Source organism: Malurus melanocephalus, unplaced genomic scaffold (genome assembly GCF_030028575.1).
Source record: "Malurus melanocephalus ecotype Western Australia unplaced genomic scaffold, MMel_1.1 scaffold_114, whole genome shotgun sequence".
Classification (NCBI taxonomy): domain Eukaryota; kingdom Metazoa; phylum Chordata; class Aves; order Passeriformes; family Maluridae; genus Malurus; species Malurus melanocephalus.
The window spans coordinates 1,455,212-1,468,265 of NW_026623346.1; the positions used below are offsets into that span (position 1 = coordinate 1,455,212).

General features: G+C 42.5%; 1 protein-coding gene across 2 annotated transcripts; it reads right to left on the reverse strand.

The window, feature by feature from the left end:
* Positions 1-63: 63 nt before the first annotated feature.
* Positions 64-8,709, reverse strand: TMEM9B (TMEM9 domain family member B). Of its 2 annotated transcripts, none has more exons than XM_057369709.1 (5): positions 8,529-8,709; positions 6,682-6,773; positions 4,885-4,993; positions 3,891-4,025; positions 64-1,224 (listed from the first exon to the last, which is right to left on the reverse strand). In XM_057369709.1, exons 1-5 carry the CDS (start codon positions 8,601-8,603, stop codon positions 1,069-1,071), a joined length of 567 nt encoding a protein of 188 aa, XP_057225692.1. In that variant the 5' UTR covers positions 8,604-8,709; the 3' UTR covers positions 64-1,068. The 2 variants fall into 2 exon arrangements, with proteins under 2 accessions (XP_057225692.1, XP_057225693.1); XM_057369710.1 differs by lacking the exon at positions 8,529-8,709 and adding an exon at positions 7,955-7,977.
* Positions 8,710-13,054: the final 4,345 nt, after the last annotated feature.

Below are 13,054 nucleotides of genomic sequence, written 5' to 3' on the forward strand. Positions count from 1 at the left end.
TAGATGGAATTTACAAGCAGCATAATGAAGGAGAAAAATGATGACAAACTGATAATGCAGATCAATTTTTCAAAAATCAGTTTTATCTTTAATTGTTACATTCCAAAGGGGATATATGAAAGTTAGTCATCCAGCAACTGTATACCCTCTGAAGAGAGATGAGTACAGAGCCACAGATAAAAAAATACACCTAACTCCCAAGATGACAGGTGCTAGAGGAAGTATGTGCCTTACACCATCAATGCAAACAAATGCAGTAAGATTTTTATAATAAATATTTCATCATATACTAACTCCTGAGACCTTACCCATGAAAAGAAAGGGAAAGATTTTTTTAAGAGTTATCATACACTTACAATATATTAAGCTATTAAAGGAAAATAGAACAAAATGTCAACACTGTTTTGAATGTGCACTGCATTTGAATTTATCTACATCACAGTACTTGAAATATGCAGCTCCAGGAGTCAGTGTCCACTTATGTTTTGCCTTAAATCTGCAGACATCACTTGCCATACAAGCATCTTGAAGGTACGAGTGCAAGAAACCAAATGATGAACACAGACAGCAGGGTTTCATTCTCTGAGACCAAAACTACACTGCAAGACTTTGATTTCCAGTACCTAGCATCAATCAGCAGAAAATCCAAGTATATTTACAAAAGGACTTTACATAAAGTGATTAGTGAGTTGTAAGTAATTGCTGTGTTCCCAGGTACTTTTTAACCACATAAATAATAGAGAGAAATCTATAGTTAAAAACCACCATAAAGTCACAATTGTAAATAATGTACCACAGTGGCAACCCAAGGTATCTTAGGATTTGTTTTCTTTTCAGTTTTGTTAGTAAAAGCCATTTGAAAATGTAAAGATTTAAGCTTTTGGTTACCTAATCTTTCTTAACTGCTTCCACTCCAGTACATTCTTTCGAAGTTCAAATACTTTTATTCTTTTTTTAAATCAATAACAAATCATTCAAGAAAACTCTTCTGAATTGGCAGAATCAGGAAGACTTATGTCAGCTCTTTCCACTAGTCCACATCCCTGGAGTTATCTCCCCGAGCCCCAATTAGCTCAGCACAACGTGACGGTCAAAGACAGATTTGCGCTGCTCCTGGACCTGTAACTTCCAGCGCTGCTGGGCGTACTCCACTTTGTTCAGCACATTGGCGCGGCTCCGTGAACGGGCCAGCACATCGTGGGCGTTGGCGAAAGGCTGGTGGTCCTGCAATGGTAAAAAGCCACAGTTACACCTCAGCAATTCCACCTACAAGAGTTTTCTGTGTCACTACATCCCACTGGATGTGGGGGTTGGTCTGGGTCTTTTTATAAGGTAAATGAGATATTCCAGCAAGCTGGTTAGTAAAGATAACCAAGCAAGTTTTTGAATTGTTGGAACTGTACTTCAATTTCTCATTCTCAGGAACTTCCACACCTTTCCCAAACAGACCACACTTCATTGTATTATCAATTAACTGTTGCCCAGAAACATCATAGTGAGCTGCAGGATCAGATCAGTCTTGCATCCTTTAATAACTGGAAGGACAGCAGCCCAGAGCAGACCCAGGCACTCCATGGTGAATGTACTTCACAACTGAATTAGAGTCAGTTCTCTGCCAGCTCCTGGCCATTTCCTGCCAGGCAGTTCAGAATGTTCACACACAGCTTCTATATCAAACCAACACACTCGGGTGTTTACCAAACTAAGCCTATTGTTCAGAGCTGTCTGAACGTACAGTGTCAATACAGCTGTTTAAGTGACAGAGCTCAACAACAGCTGAGGGTTTGTTTAACATTTAGTCTCTCTGTTTCCTAACAGTACCTGCAAGGCTTTATTTTCTTCTAGTAAATATAGCCAAGTTATAAACAGTGAGAGTTGGAATTGAACATCTTATTTGGCTATCAAACTGTTTGGACAAAGTCATGCTGCTAAAGCTATGTCAAACTATCATATAAACAATGCATAACAAAAAAAAAAAAAAACATAATTGTGCCCTGTATTAAATAACTGCCTTTTTGTATGCCTATATTTCATATTCCTTTTTTTTAGAACACTTTTGAAGACATTTACATTAATGGATATTTTATTTGTGATGTGACTGTGTAGAGGAGCTCAATGACAATTCTCAGCTGTACAGAGATTATCATCAATGAAACCTCTTGAAACGACTGCTCCGAGTCTCAAAGCCACAATGAGCATTAAAAAATTATGCTCATGGAGAACACAAGACAATCCCTGACCAGAAGAGCTATCATCTCACCATAAAAAGTTATACAATTGGATATACCTAGAATGGGCACTTCACAGGTGACAGATCACACCATTCATAGGGGGAAAAAAAAAAAAAAAACCACAATAGCAACACATGGTTTTCTACTGTAAAACACATGGTGGAAGAACATAGGACAGTCTAGATGGTACGGGCCCTCCAGACAAAAAAGAATCTCAGCTCCAAGGCTAGCTACTGGCAATTTCTATGTGGACAATAAGGGGGAAAAGGAATATAAGAGGAAAGAGGACAAATGAAGTGGCTTATATGCACCAGTTGCCACTGTCATTAATGGGCAACAAGAAAGAGTGAATACACTGTCATGAAACTCAGCCACGAAATTGATGGACATGGTATTTTTGAAGTGTGACAAGAATACCTCAAAAATGTAAAAGAGGGAGGGCAAGGATGTGCATAATTCATAAGGGACCTTAAATTATGTTATGGTCACAGAACAGCTACAGCAAAACCTGCCATTGAATTAGATCCAGGCTTTAAGGTAAACTCATTCTGCAGCTAAACTGAATTCTGCCATGGGGTTTATTTCACTTCTTCCATCTACAATTGAAAGACTAACTCAGATTTGGAAGCATTAAGATAATTTATCTAAGGTATAAATTTGTCTGAGATATAGTATATAGCACAAGCTCACTTAATTCAAGCAGGAACTGCCCAATTTGCTGTAAGAATGCAGACAGAGGAAGAGTCATTCAAATACTTCCTCTCAAAAAATAAAAACRAAAAAACCTCAACCCAAAATCCTCCTAGAGGTGACTGGGAAAATCTTATATTGTCAATACAAAGACATTGAAACATGTCAAATGTAATACACTGGGAAGTTCAGAAACAGTGGGACATATCATGAGCCATCTTCACTTGAAGAGGTGCTTCTGTTTGGTAAGGGGTAATTAAGTATTCAAAATTTAAGCATTTTCCTACATAATAATTTTTATCAGYTATGCTTTAGCTACCTTGATTTCACATGTAATTAATACCCAGCATTAGAGATTGGAAAGGCCAGTAATGACAGGAAACTGTGTCATTAATCGACTACTCCCCTTTTCCCAAAAGAGGCTCTTCTGGCCTGTTGGAATTTACTGTCACATTTTGATTTCTAGCTGTAATACTAAGAAATTATTTCAGCATCCATCACTGTTCTGCTTCATTACAGCAATTTCTTCTTCAAGTTTTAGAAGTAAGAAACTCAAACTGGAATAATAAAAACTGCAACACCCATACTTATTTTTTGTAGAGAGCAATCTAAGCAGTAAGCAGTTCACATAAAAATTATCATTAGCAAGACTCTGGATCCTTAACACTTAAGAAGTTGTACTCCTATATATGTTTACCTCCATTCCTACACCATTACCTCTCTGTGGAAACAAACTGTACCTAGAGCTGGTGTAACTGAAGTAGTTCTCACCTTACTACTTTASAGCCCAATGAAAAAATGAAAGACTGGCTTCACAGAAGTCATCACAGAGCTTTCTTTTTCTCCTCCTTCAGGAAAAGCATTTACACTGCCCGGTAAAAAAAGGCTGCTCATCCCAAATAATTACTTATCAACTAACCAACCCAATCTTCATGCTAACCACATGCACAAAGACTCTGGAGAACTCACCCCAATGTCTTCATCACTTTGTATGAGCTGTGAATGTCCAAGGAGACGCCTCTTCAGTATAGGTTCCACAAGGGTAAGATACACCATGTACAGAAGAAGTAGGCCCAAAATAGACAGGTATATGATGATTGTCACCTACATAATGCAAGCACAGTTTATGCCAAGATTGTGAAATTTCCCCCACAGTCTCACAACAGGCCGCAAGGACCAAAAAAAGAGTACAGGATAAGTTTGATATCTGGTAATGTCACCAGATGACTTAAAACCCAGAGAGGAAAACCAACAAACTACAACATGGCATTAAAAGGGTTTGGGGCAGCTTGAAGCAGTGAGATCTTSCAAAGGATCTTATGCTATCTCTCACAAAACAATTTAGTGTTATCTCACTTCAACCGAGGCAACTGTTCACTCTGGCCACCAAACTGGGGTGACAAATTTGGGGCATCACTCAATGATCTCCCATTCCCTTGGCACGGATCTGCATTCAATCACCAAGTAAAATGGGAAGGCAAAATAAAATACCCAACTTCTAAAATCCCAAAATAAAGTAGTCTGGATTGTCAAAGATCAAAAAACGTACTGCACTCCATTCACACCAGTCCAGGCCTCAATGGCTCCCATGGACAAGAATGTGAAGAACACAGAAAACATCTGTTAGAACCAACATGGATGACAAAAATTTATAGTAAGCAAGTAAGGCAGTTGAGCAATGAGAGGCCCCCAGAAATAATGATGAAAACAAAGTCCAAAGTTTGACAAGATGTCTTAGAACACCCAGAATTTTAGCAGGGTATGAAATCTGATCTCAAAAGTAGAGATCTTCAATAAAGGGTCTCCGAAGCTACTTCTTCAGATAAAGTTTGATGCTATTGTTACTGCTCAAGAGTGTGAACAACTACTACAAAAAAAGTTACATTTTAGGCTGCCTTAGAAAAGTTTTCCCTTTAAAAATTGTATTTCTCTAAAAGACAACAGACGTATTTACTAGGCTTACCTTAATTGTGACAGAGCTTCTCTCTTCATATTTGCACTCACAACGTAAACAATACGCTTCTACATCAGGTCCAGGGACAGGCATAGGCTCCACCACATGGAGACAATCACTGTGGAAACACAGAAATTGCCCAGTCAGTTTTGATTGGCTTTAGCTGGGCTGTTCCACCCTGCTGCAGGAGCTGAGAAGCCAGCTTTGCTTAAGTTCAGCTGTTCTAAACTGCAGGCATATATAAATCACTACGTCAGTTATTTCACTCAAACAAGAAATCTAGCCACTGACAAGCTGCTAAACAAATTTTAAGATCTTTCTAATGCAATACAGGGTTTAATTTTTCAGTCAAAGTATTAAAGCTGTTAGCAGAACAAATCTAAGGATGTGAATCCAGCACAAATGCATCATTTGACACTGACACCATGGATAAAAGTAAATTTCAGCTATTAATTCCACTTCTTTCTTCACCATTTTCAAAAGAGCCTTATTCCATCATTTCACTATCTAAAGAGGGATAACTTCTCTTTTGACATTCATGAACTGAATTTCCTTTTTCTTGCCGTCACAAGGTACAGGCATTAAAAAAAAAGGAAGTCAGATGGGTTGTTCCTTTAAGCAGCAAGATAGTGAATAAAGAGCATTCAGCTTTCAGCAAAGGCATTTGACTTAAACGATTACCAAATGTAAGTCAGTCCCCTGTGAAAAACCATGGCTGACAACATAATGGGCACTCTATACCACAGCACAAAAATCCAGCTGCCATGAGAAAACTGCTTCCAACAACTTAAGTAATGTTGTTCTTTCTGATTCAGGTTGGTTATTCAGAGTTCAGACCCCCAGGGTCCCTACAGAGCACTGACAGAATTAAAATCCTGTTTCACCTTTCTCCTGGTTACCTCAGCGTTGGCACAGTCACCAGCAGGTAGTGACACTAAAGGCCTGAGGTGACAACAGCAGCCTAGAATTCAACTCTACTGGGCTAAATTACTGACTGCAAACACACAGCCAGGCACCAGCTCATCTCTTCTGTCTTCCTGTAATTCCTCCTCAAAGCTGCAACAGCTGAGTGGCACCTCACAGCTTCTGGAGGGGAGGGTTTATTTTTATTTATGTGAAAGCAGAACTACATTCTCCTGTGTGAAAGAATGCATCRTTCAAGCTACAAAAATAAAAATTTCACACAAGGTACAATCTGTGTGATTGTCGTTCCTGTGACTGAAAGCTTGCCTCAACACACTGCACAAGTATAACAGAAATCTTCTATGTTGCTTAAATACAGTACTAAGTCTGTCACTGAGAAGATAAAAAATATTTGTATCAGCATTTTTTCCTCTCCAAGTCAGTGTTTCAAGTTGTTAKAAAGTGCAAAATCTACTGGAACCTCACAAAACTCCAGAAACAACAGTCCTTAAATGACAGGATGGGTTTGAAGAGTAGAGAAAGCTAAGACAATATTTCCAATCCCAGTTCCAGGTCCATGTTCCCTTGTCTTTACAACATTCCAAAATCAATGGATTCAAAGTACACCACTTTTTTCCCCTTCTACTACTTCCAAGTCTAAATAAATACCTAAACATGCAAGCAAGCAAAGCAAATCAAAAGACAGGGCAGAAACTATGGATTTCAAGCCACGTTCCTTGTTAAAGCTGAAATCTCGAGTACTTTTGAAAGAAAAGCTCCCATAAATTATGAAAGAGATGTGCTTTCTCCTGGCACCATCACAGAGATTCACATTATTCACCACAGAACAAATCTTTAACTAGTAAAACTTATTTTCATTTTTTATGTGCCACACACACTCACCAATCTTTCTGTGAAACATTTTTGTTGTAAATATGGCCTGAATGGTCCTTGTAAGGAGGGCAGATGCATTTACACCGGACATCCTCAGAATTCTAAAAGTAAAGTAAACAACATGCTTAGAGTAAATTATCATCAGTTATTATATTAGTTATACTATCAGGGGCACAGAAAACACTCTTCACATAATACATGAAATATTCAACATAAACTACTTGCAAGTATCTATGAATAATCTTACTCGGGATTTCCTACATGTTTAAGAATGAAACATTGAAAATTACTAAGAGAACCCTAGAAAATTACTAAGCAAGTAGAGCAATTTGTCAAGTAACACTATTATTTGAAATAGAAACACATTGTTCTTGAGATTTAAAAAAGAAGAGTTGAAGCTCATTCTTCTTTTTAAGAAAAAACTCACAGGTGGAAATTGCTGATGTTGATTACTCATCTATTCACCTTATGAGGACAACTGCTTAGCAGATACAGTGATGAGCTTAAAATGAATGAAAGAATACTAAACTTACTTTAGCAAATAATAAGAGACAAAGGATAAACATGGCTTATCTAAAGTTCAAGGCAATTTCTAGTGGCATTACAAAAGAATGTGTGAACAAGTATTGGTAATGACCTCCTATACTGAATAGCCATGTCAGAGCAACACTAAGTGGGCATAGGTCAGTTGGGAAACATTGACTGCACAATCACAGAAAGGTTTGGGTTGGAAGGAACCTTAAATATTATCCAGTTGCAACCCCACTGCCACAGGCAGGGACACCTTCCACTCAGCGCTCAAAGCCTCATTCAACCTGGCCTTGAACATTTCCAGAGTTGGAGCATCGTATCCAATGACAGTGCGAAACCACCCCCACAGTGAAGAATTTCTTCCTAATATCTGATCTAAACCCACCCTCTTTCAGTTTAAAACCATTCCCTCCTTGTCCTGACACTACATGCCTATGTAATCGTTTCTTCTCTGTCTCTCTTGTAGCTCCCTTCAGGTACTGGAAGGCTGCAATTAGGTCACCTCAGAGCCTCCTCCAGGATAAACAACCCCAATTCTCTCAGCCTGTCCTCACAGAGAGGTGCTCCACCCCTGCGATCATGTGTCATGGTCTCCTCTGGACTCACTCCAACAGTTCCATGTCCTTCCTGTGCTGGGGACCCCAGAGATGGATAGAGCACAGCAGGCGGGGTCTCAGGACAGCACACATTATACACACTATATACCGAACCACTTCCCACCACGACACAGACAAGTCAAATGTCTGATTACCATTAACAAGGGCAATATTCAGACACGAAGGTGCTTTGACTGTAGAAGACACGGTGTTCTCTGCCTGTCACAAACAGGCAACAGTTCCAAATATTAACCCAGAAAGATCAACAACAGAGGGCTTGCACTCAGCGCGAGTGAGGCGGCCCGAATGGGGCGAAGCCAGGCAGAGACCGCGGAGCCGTGCGCTGGATCTGCGGCGGGCTTGGGGCTCAGCCCGACCCAGCCCCGTCAGCTTGAGGAACAGCAGCTTCATCTCCACTCTTAGTTTTGTGTGACAGTGTCCCCGGGCAGCACGGCAAAGCGACATCAAAGGCTACGAGCTTAAGGCGAACGCAAAACACAGGGCTGGAGCCGACGCCCCGCCGCCGGGCCCTGTTGCTCCACCGAGCGGGGCAGAGCAGCGACCGCCCAAAACCGCTGGCTCCAGCCTTCCCCTGCAGCCGGCCAGGGCGGCAGTGGGGCCGGAAGGCGGAACGACCAGCGGGAACAGAGCGCCTGGCGGGGGCTACGGAGGGAGGGAGGGCCCGGTACCGGGAGCACCACCGTGACCCGTCTCCCCCGCCCCGCTCACCTTAGCCTCGGCGCCCAGCCCCGCCAGCGCGGTCAGCAGCAGCAGCGAGCAGAGGCGCGCCCCGCGGGCCGCCATGTCGGGCCCCGCCGCTTTGTGGCCGCTTTATCGCCGCTGGTCGCCGCCGGGCCGTCGCCGGGCCCCCACCGCCATCACTTCCGCCTGCCGCCGTCCTCACGTGAGGCGCCGTGCGCGCGCGGTGCAGCCCCGCGGGAACGGCGGCGCCGCACGATGGTTCCGTGGCGCGGGCCGGTCGGCACAAAAGAGTTCCTGAAATCAGGGAATCGTCAGGATTGGAAAGGACCTCCAGGATCGTCCAGTCCACCCACCAACCCAACAATGCCCATGTAACCCCTGAGTCCACTAACCCACATCAACCAGCGCCAGATCCAGAATCCCCGTGAATACCTCCAGGGACTGTGACCACCACGGCCCTGGGCAACCTATTCCAATGCCCGACAGTGATAAAAACAATGTTCTAATATCTAATCTGAATGTCCTCTGTCTCATCTTAAGGCCATTTTTCCTGTCATGGCATGGCAGGGCATGGCAGAAGAGGCTGGCCCCACCTCCCTACAGCCTCCTCTCAGGCAAGTGTAGAGAGCAGTAAGATGCGCCCTTGAGCCCCCTCCTCTCCAGGCTAAACAAACCCAGCTCGCTCAGGCACCCCTCACATGACACCCTTTCTAAACCTTTCAGGAGACTTGATACCCTCATCTGGGCACACTTTAGAATCGACGTGTCTGTTTTTTAAAGAAATAGTAGGCTGACAGGCCTGTAGTTCCCCCAGTATTGGCCTTACTGGAATGGATTGGAACTGATGATTACCACTCTAAATGGGATGTGTGAGCAGCATATAATCCAGTTTTTACACACCTGAACATACAGCTATATGTCTTTATTCATTTTACAGACAGCTCTCTGAGAAATGACACTAAAATTCAGCAATGTTCCCCTTTTGTCATGAGGTTGTTAATTATTCCTATCCAAGAGCTGTGTTCCCCTTCTTGAAAAGAGCAGCCAGCCTTGGTGAGAAGCAGCATTTCCAGCTGTGGTCCCTAAAACCTGGCAGATTAAGCAGTCTACGAGCTTTCCCTGCTTGTGTTGGAACCTCAAACCCCGCTGATGCTGCCAAGGCTCGATCCAGCCTTTAGCTGGCACAGCAGCCATTGCTGAGTAAGGATTTGAGCCCAGCTTGGGAAAGAGCTCAGGCTCATCACAGCTCCTCTGGTACCCTTCAGAGATGAAGAGCAGGCTGCGTGACTCAGCCCATTTATTCCTTCTCCCCCTTTTCATACCTTGTGCCTTTCTTGTAGCCATTCCTGTACCAGAAAGGAGCCTAAAGAAAAATGGAGAGAAACTGTTTACCAGAGCAGGTAGTGACAGTACAAGTGGAATGGTTTCAGACTGAAAGAGAGCAGGTTTAGATAAGATTATAGGAAGAAATTCGTTACTGTGAAGGTGTTGAGGGACTGGAATAGGCTGCCCAAAGAAGTGTGAATGCCCCTAATGTGGAAATGTTCAAGGCCAGGTTGAACATCCAATCTGGATGGAGCTCTGTACAGCCTGGTCTATTGGAAGCTCTCCCTGCCCACGGCAGGGGGGTTGGAACTAGGATTATCCTTAAGGTCCCTTCCAACTAAAACCATTCTCTGATTCCATGATTTTCTGTCTAAACTGCTAAGTAGCAAAACCCAAAAGCTGCTCTGGTTCCCGTCTCCTTCCCCAGCCCCRCTTGATGGCTGTAATTTCATAATCCCTTAGACACAGTAGGCTGTTCAATTGTGCTGAACTCCCCTTGCTAATACAATGGGTTGTGTAATACCAGCAGTGCATCAGACATCTCGGGAAAGGAGCTTGAGTTACTATGGAAACACAAAACACCTTTATTTAAAATTCAGGGAAAATTGCCAGCAGACTATAATGAGTGTACATCGGGTTTCAGCCTTAGCCAAACAATTTGTCTATTTAATGACTGTATCTGCAATGAAAGTGTTTTGAAGCGTGAAGGTGGCTCCTTGTCTTCCCCACCACCCACAGTCATAGTCTACGATGGGCAGATTGACTGCTGAGTTGAAAAACATGCTGAATCTTTAGAAAAACGTGGATCACATTTTGAGCTGAAGTAAACAATGCGCAGTTTCAGAGGCATCACCGCCTTTGGAAGAGTTTGGTGTAGGAAAAGAGAGCCTGATAAACTAATTTTTTAACACATTCAGAGAGGTCTGATACACAGAAAATAATGAGCTTTTATTTAGGTGGCTGGAACTGCCTCTAGGACCTTCAAGCCCAGTTTTGGAGCTTCCTCAAATTCAGGGACGTCAAAACAATTAACGGGAACTTGGGAGCCACAGGCTCTTGGTGCTGCAGGAAGTAAAGATTTTATCTTCCAGAAGACGAGTCCATTCTTCCCCTAGAAAACAGCAACCAGTGATTCAGCAACCAAAACTGCTGGATGAATTATTAGGAAACGAGTACTGGCAGTTTCCATCTTAACATTTATRTTTTTTTCAGTTTTTTAAGATTTATTTATTTGTCAGCACACCATTATCAGAAGCAATACTGTTAAACTACAGGGGGTTTTTTTTGTTGGTTTTTTTTTTTTTTAAAGGGGGAAGACAGCTAAAAATATATCTAAAAGCTGATTCTAAGGAAATTATTAAATGACTGCTATGACCATAATTGATTTTCAGCTTGCTAGTCTTCCAGAAGGGCTGAAGATGTGTTTGATCTCCAAGAGAGCTCTTACTGGATTACCAGTGGAGTGTGAGATTTAGTGGCAGGCAGGCTGCTCCCCTGCACTGCTAACTCTGTGCTTACTGAACCAATCCTCTTCAAGTTGATGGAGCTGAGCTCTCTCATTTAGTTAATCTTAAAAATAACATACACCGTGCTTTAATAAGAGGATTTGTGTGAGGGTTGTAACTGTGCACTGGCTTCTCTTAGCTAAAGCTTGCACTTTGCAATTAGTGTGATGTGTTGAATTAGGATTTTTACAGTTTTGTAGTTGCTCTCATGTTTGTCCCCATCACCAATACTTACACAGTGCCCCCAAGAGCTGCTGGCAGTGCCTAAGACTGCCTAAGACTGCCTTCCCCCTCTGGGGAGGGGGAAGAAGCCCTGGTCCCACTCTGGGACCAAGCCCTGCTCAGGCTGTGTTCTGTCAAACAATTGGTATTGGGCTGCTTCACACGCTGCAGCTGGATGGGCCCTCACTGTCTCAGGGTGGATGTTCCTCAGGGCAGGTAGGGAGAGATGCTATTTACCATAATTTAAATCATCCACATTATGATTATTTTTTACTAATGCAAATTACCATCTTTTTATGTCAGTTCAGCTTATTCACATTCAGAACTTGCCTGCTTCCCTTTATTTTCCCAGCTGAGAAAATCTTTTCATTATCAACAATGATATAAAAGAAAAGTCTGAGGGGATTGTGTAAATAAATGATTGAATCAGCACTTCTGTACTCATTGCCAACATGAAAGTGATGTGACATTTGCGCAGAAGTAAAACAAAGTTAATGCAGATTCTTTTTTTCGCATTCCCTACGTTCAGTCAAAAATTTTAAATGATGGCAGCACTTCTTGTCACAGCAGCCTTTACTTAGCAAAGAAACATGGGAAGAGGTTAATTACTCTGTCAGTCACTCTAGGCTAACGAGAAATTCACCTTTCAGCAGATTGGTCATCAGCATCCATCTGAATATGTTCTGTCACTGGTATTGCATCCCTTGAAATAAACAGCACAGTTTTGTCTCATGAGTTTCTGTTTGGGGGCCAAACCCCCGTGGCTTGGTTCAGGTCTAGCTGCTATTCTGGCCTCATGGTCTTTGGTCTCTTGAAAATGCAAAACTGAAATCGATGTCAGCAGGGTGGGTGGGGTACAAGGTTTACAATAAAAGCAAGCTCTCCAAATCTAGTTCGTCTCAGAGCCCCATTACATTACAGTAATGCAATGTAATGGTTTGTGGCTTCCTTCCATAACCGAGGCATTATTTTGCAATCTGCTGTCAGGAGTTACATAAAGCCTTTCACAGCAGAAATGCATGCATATGGAAAGGGCAAGCTGGGCAAACTGTTTACCTCTGTATTTCTATATTTGTATTGATATTAATGGTATGAAGCAAGTGGGGGGAAGTGCTGAAAGAGCTGTGCATTAATTTTGTCTTTCTGTCTCAGTGAATCCACTCTTGACTTTTCTGCAGGCTGTAGTTCAAGGTCCCTCTCTGCTAATGCAAGGTTAGTCAGGGCTCTCACACACRGCAGCAGCTGAGTCCCCACATCACACACATGGGAAGCATGACATGTTCTGTGTAGGATTTCAATTAGTGACATATGTATGCTCTTATCAGTGCAATTCCTGCTGCACGGCCCTTCCTTCAGCAAAGGAGACATGCTGCAAACATAAGCAACAGCAGCTTGTACGTGAGATGGGGGCTTCAGCTCTTCAAGCACAGTCTGTGGGTCCACAACTGTGACTTCATCCCTTGCAGCATTCTGCATTTGTTTGTTTAATCCAAAACTTAT

What these genes read in the sequence shown, in the direction of transcription:
- TMEM9B (XM_057369709.1), bottom strand. Translation starts at nt 8,603, where the DNA reads ATGGCGGCCCGCGGGGCGCGCCTCTGCTCGCTGCTGCTGCTGACCGCG. An exon ending in AATGTTTCACAGAAAGATTG is followed by an intron (nt 4,994 to 6,681) that starts GTGAGTGTGTGT and finishes GTGTTTCCACAG; the next exon opens with TGATTGTCTCCATGTGGTGG. An exon ending in AAAGTGATGAAGACATTGGG is followed by an intron (nt 1,225 to 3,890) that starts GTGAGTTCTCCA and finishes TTACCATTGCAG; the next exon opens with GACCACCAGCCTTTCGCCAA.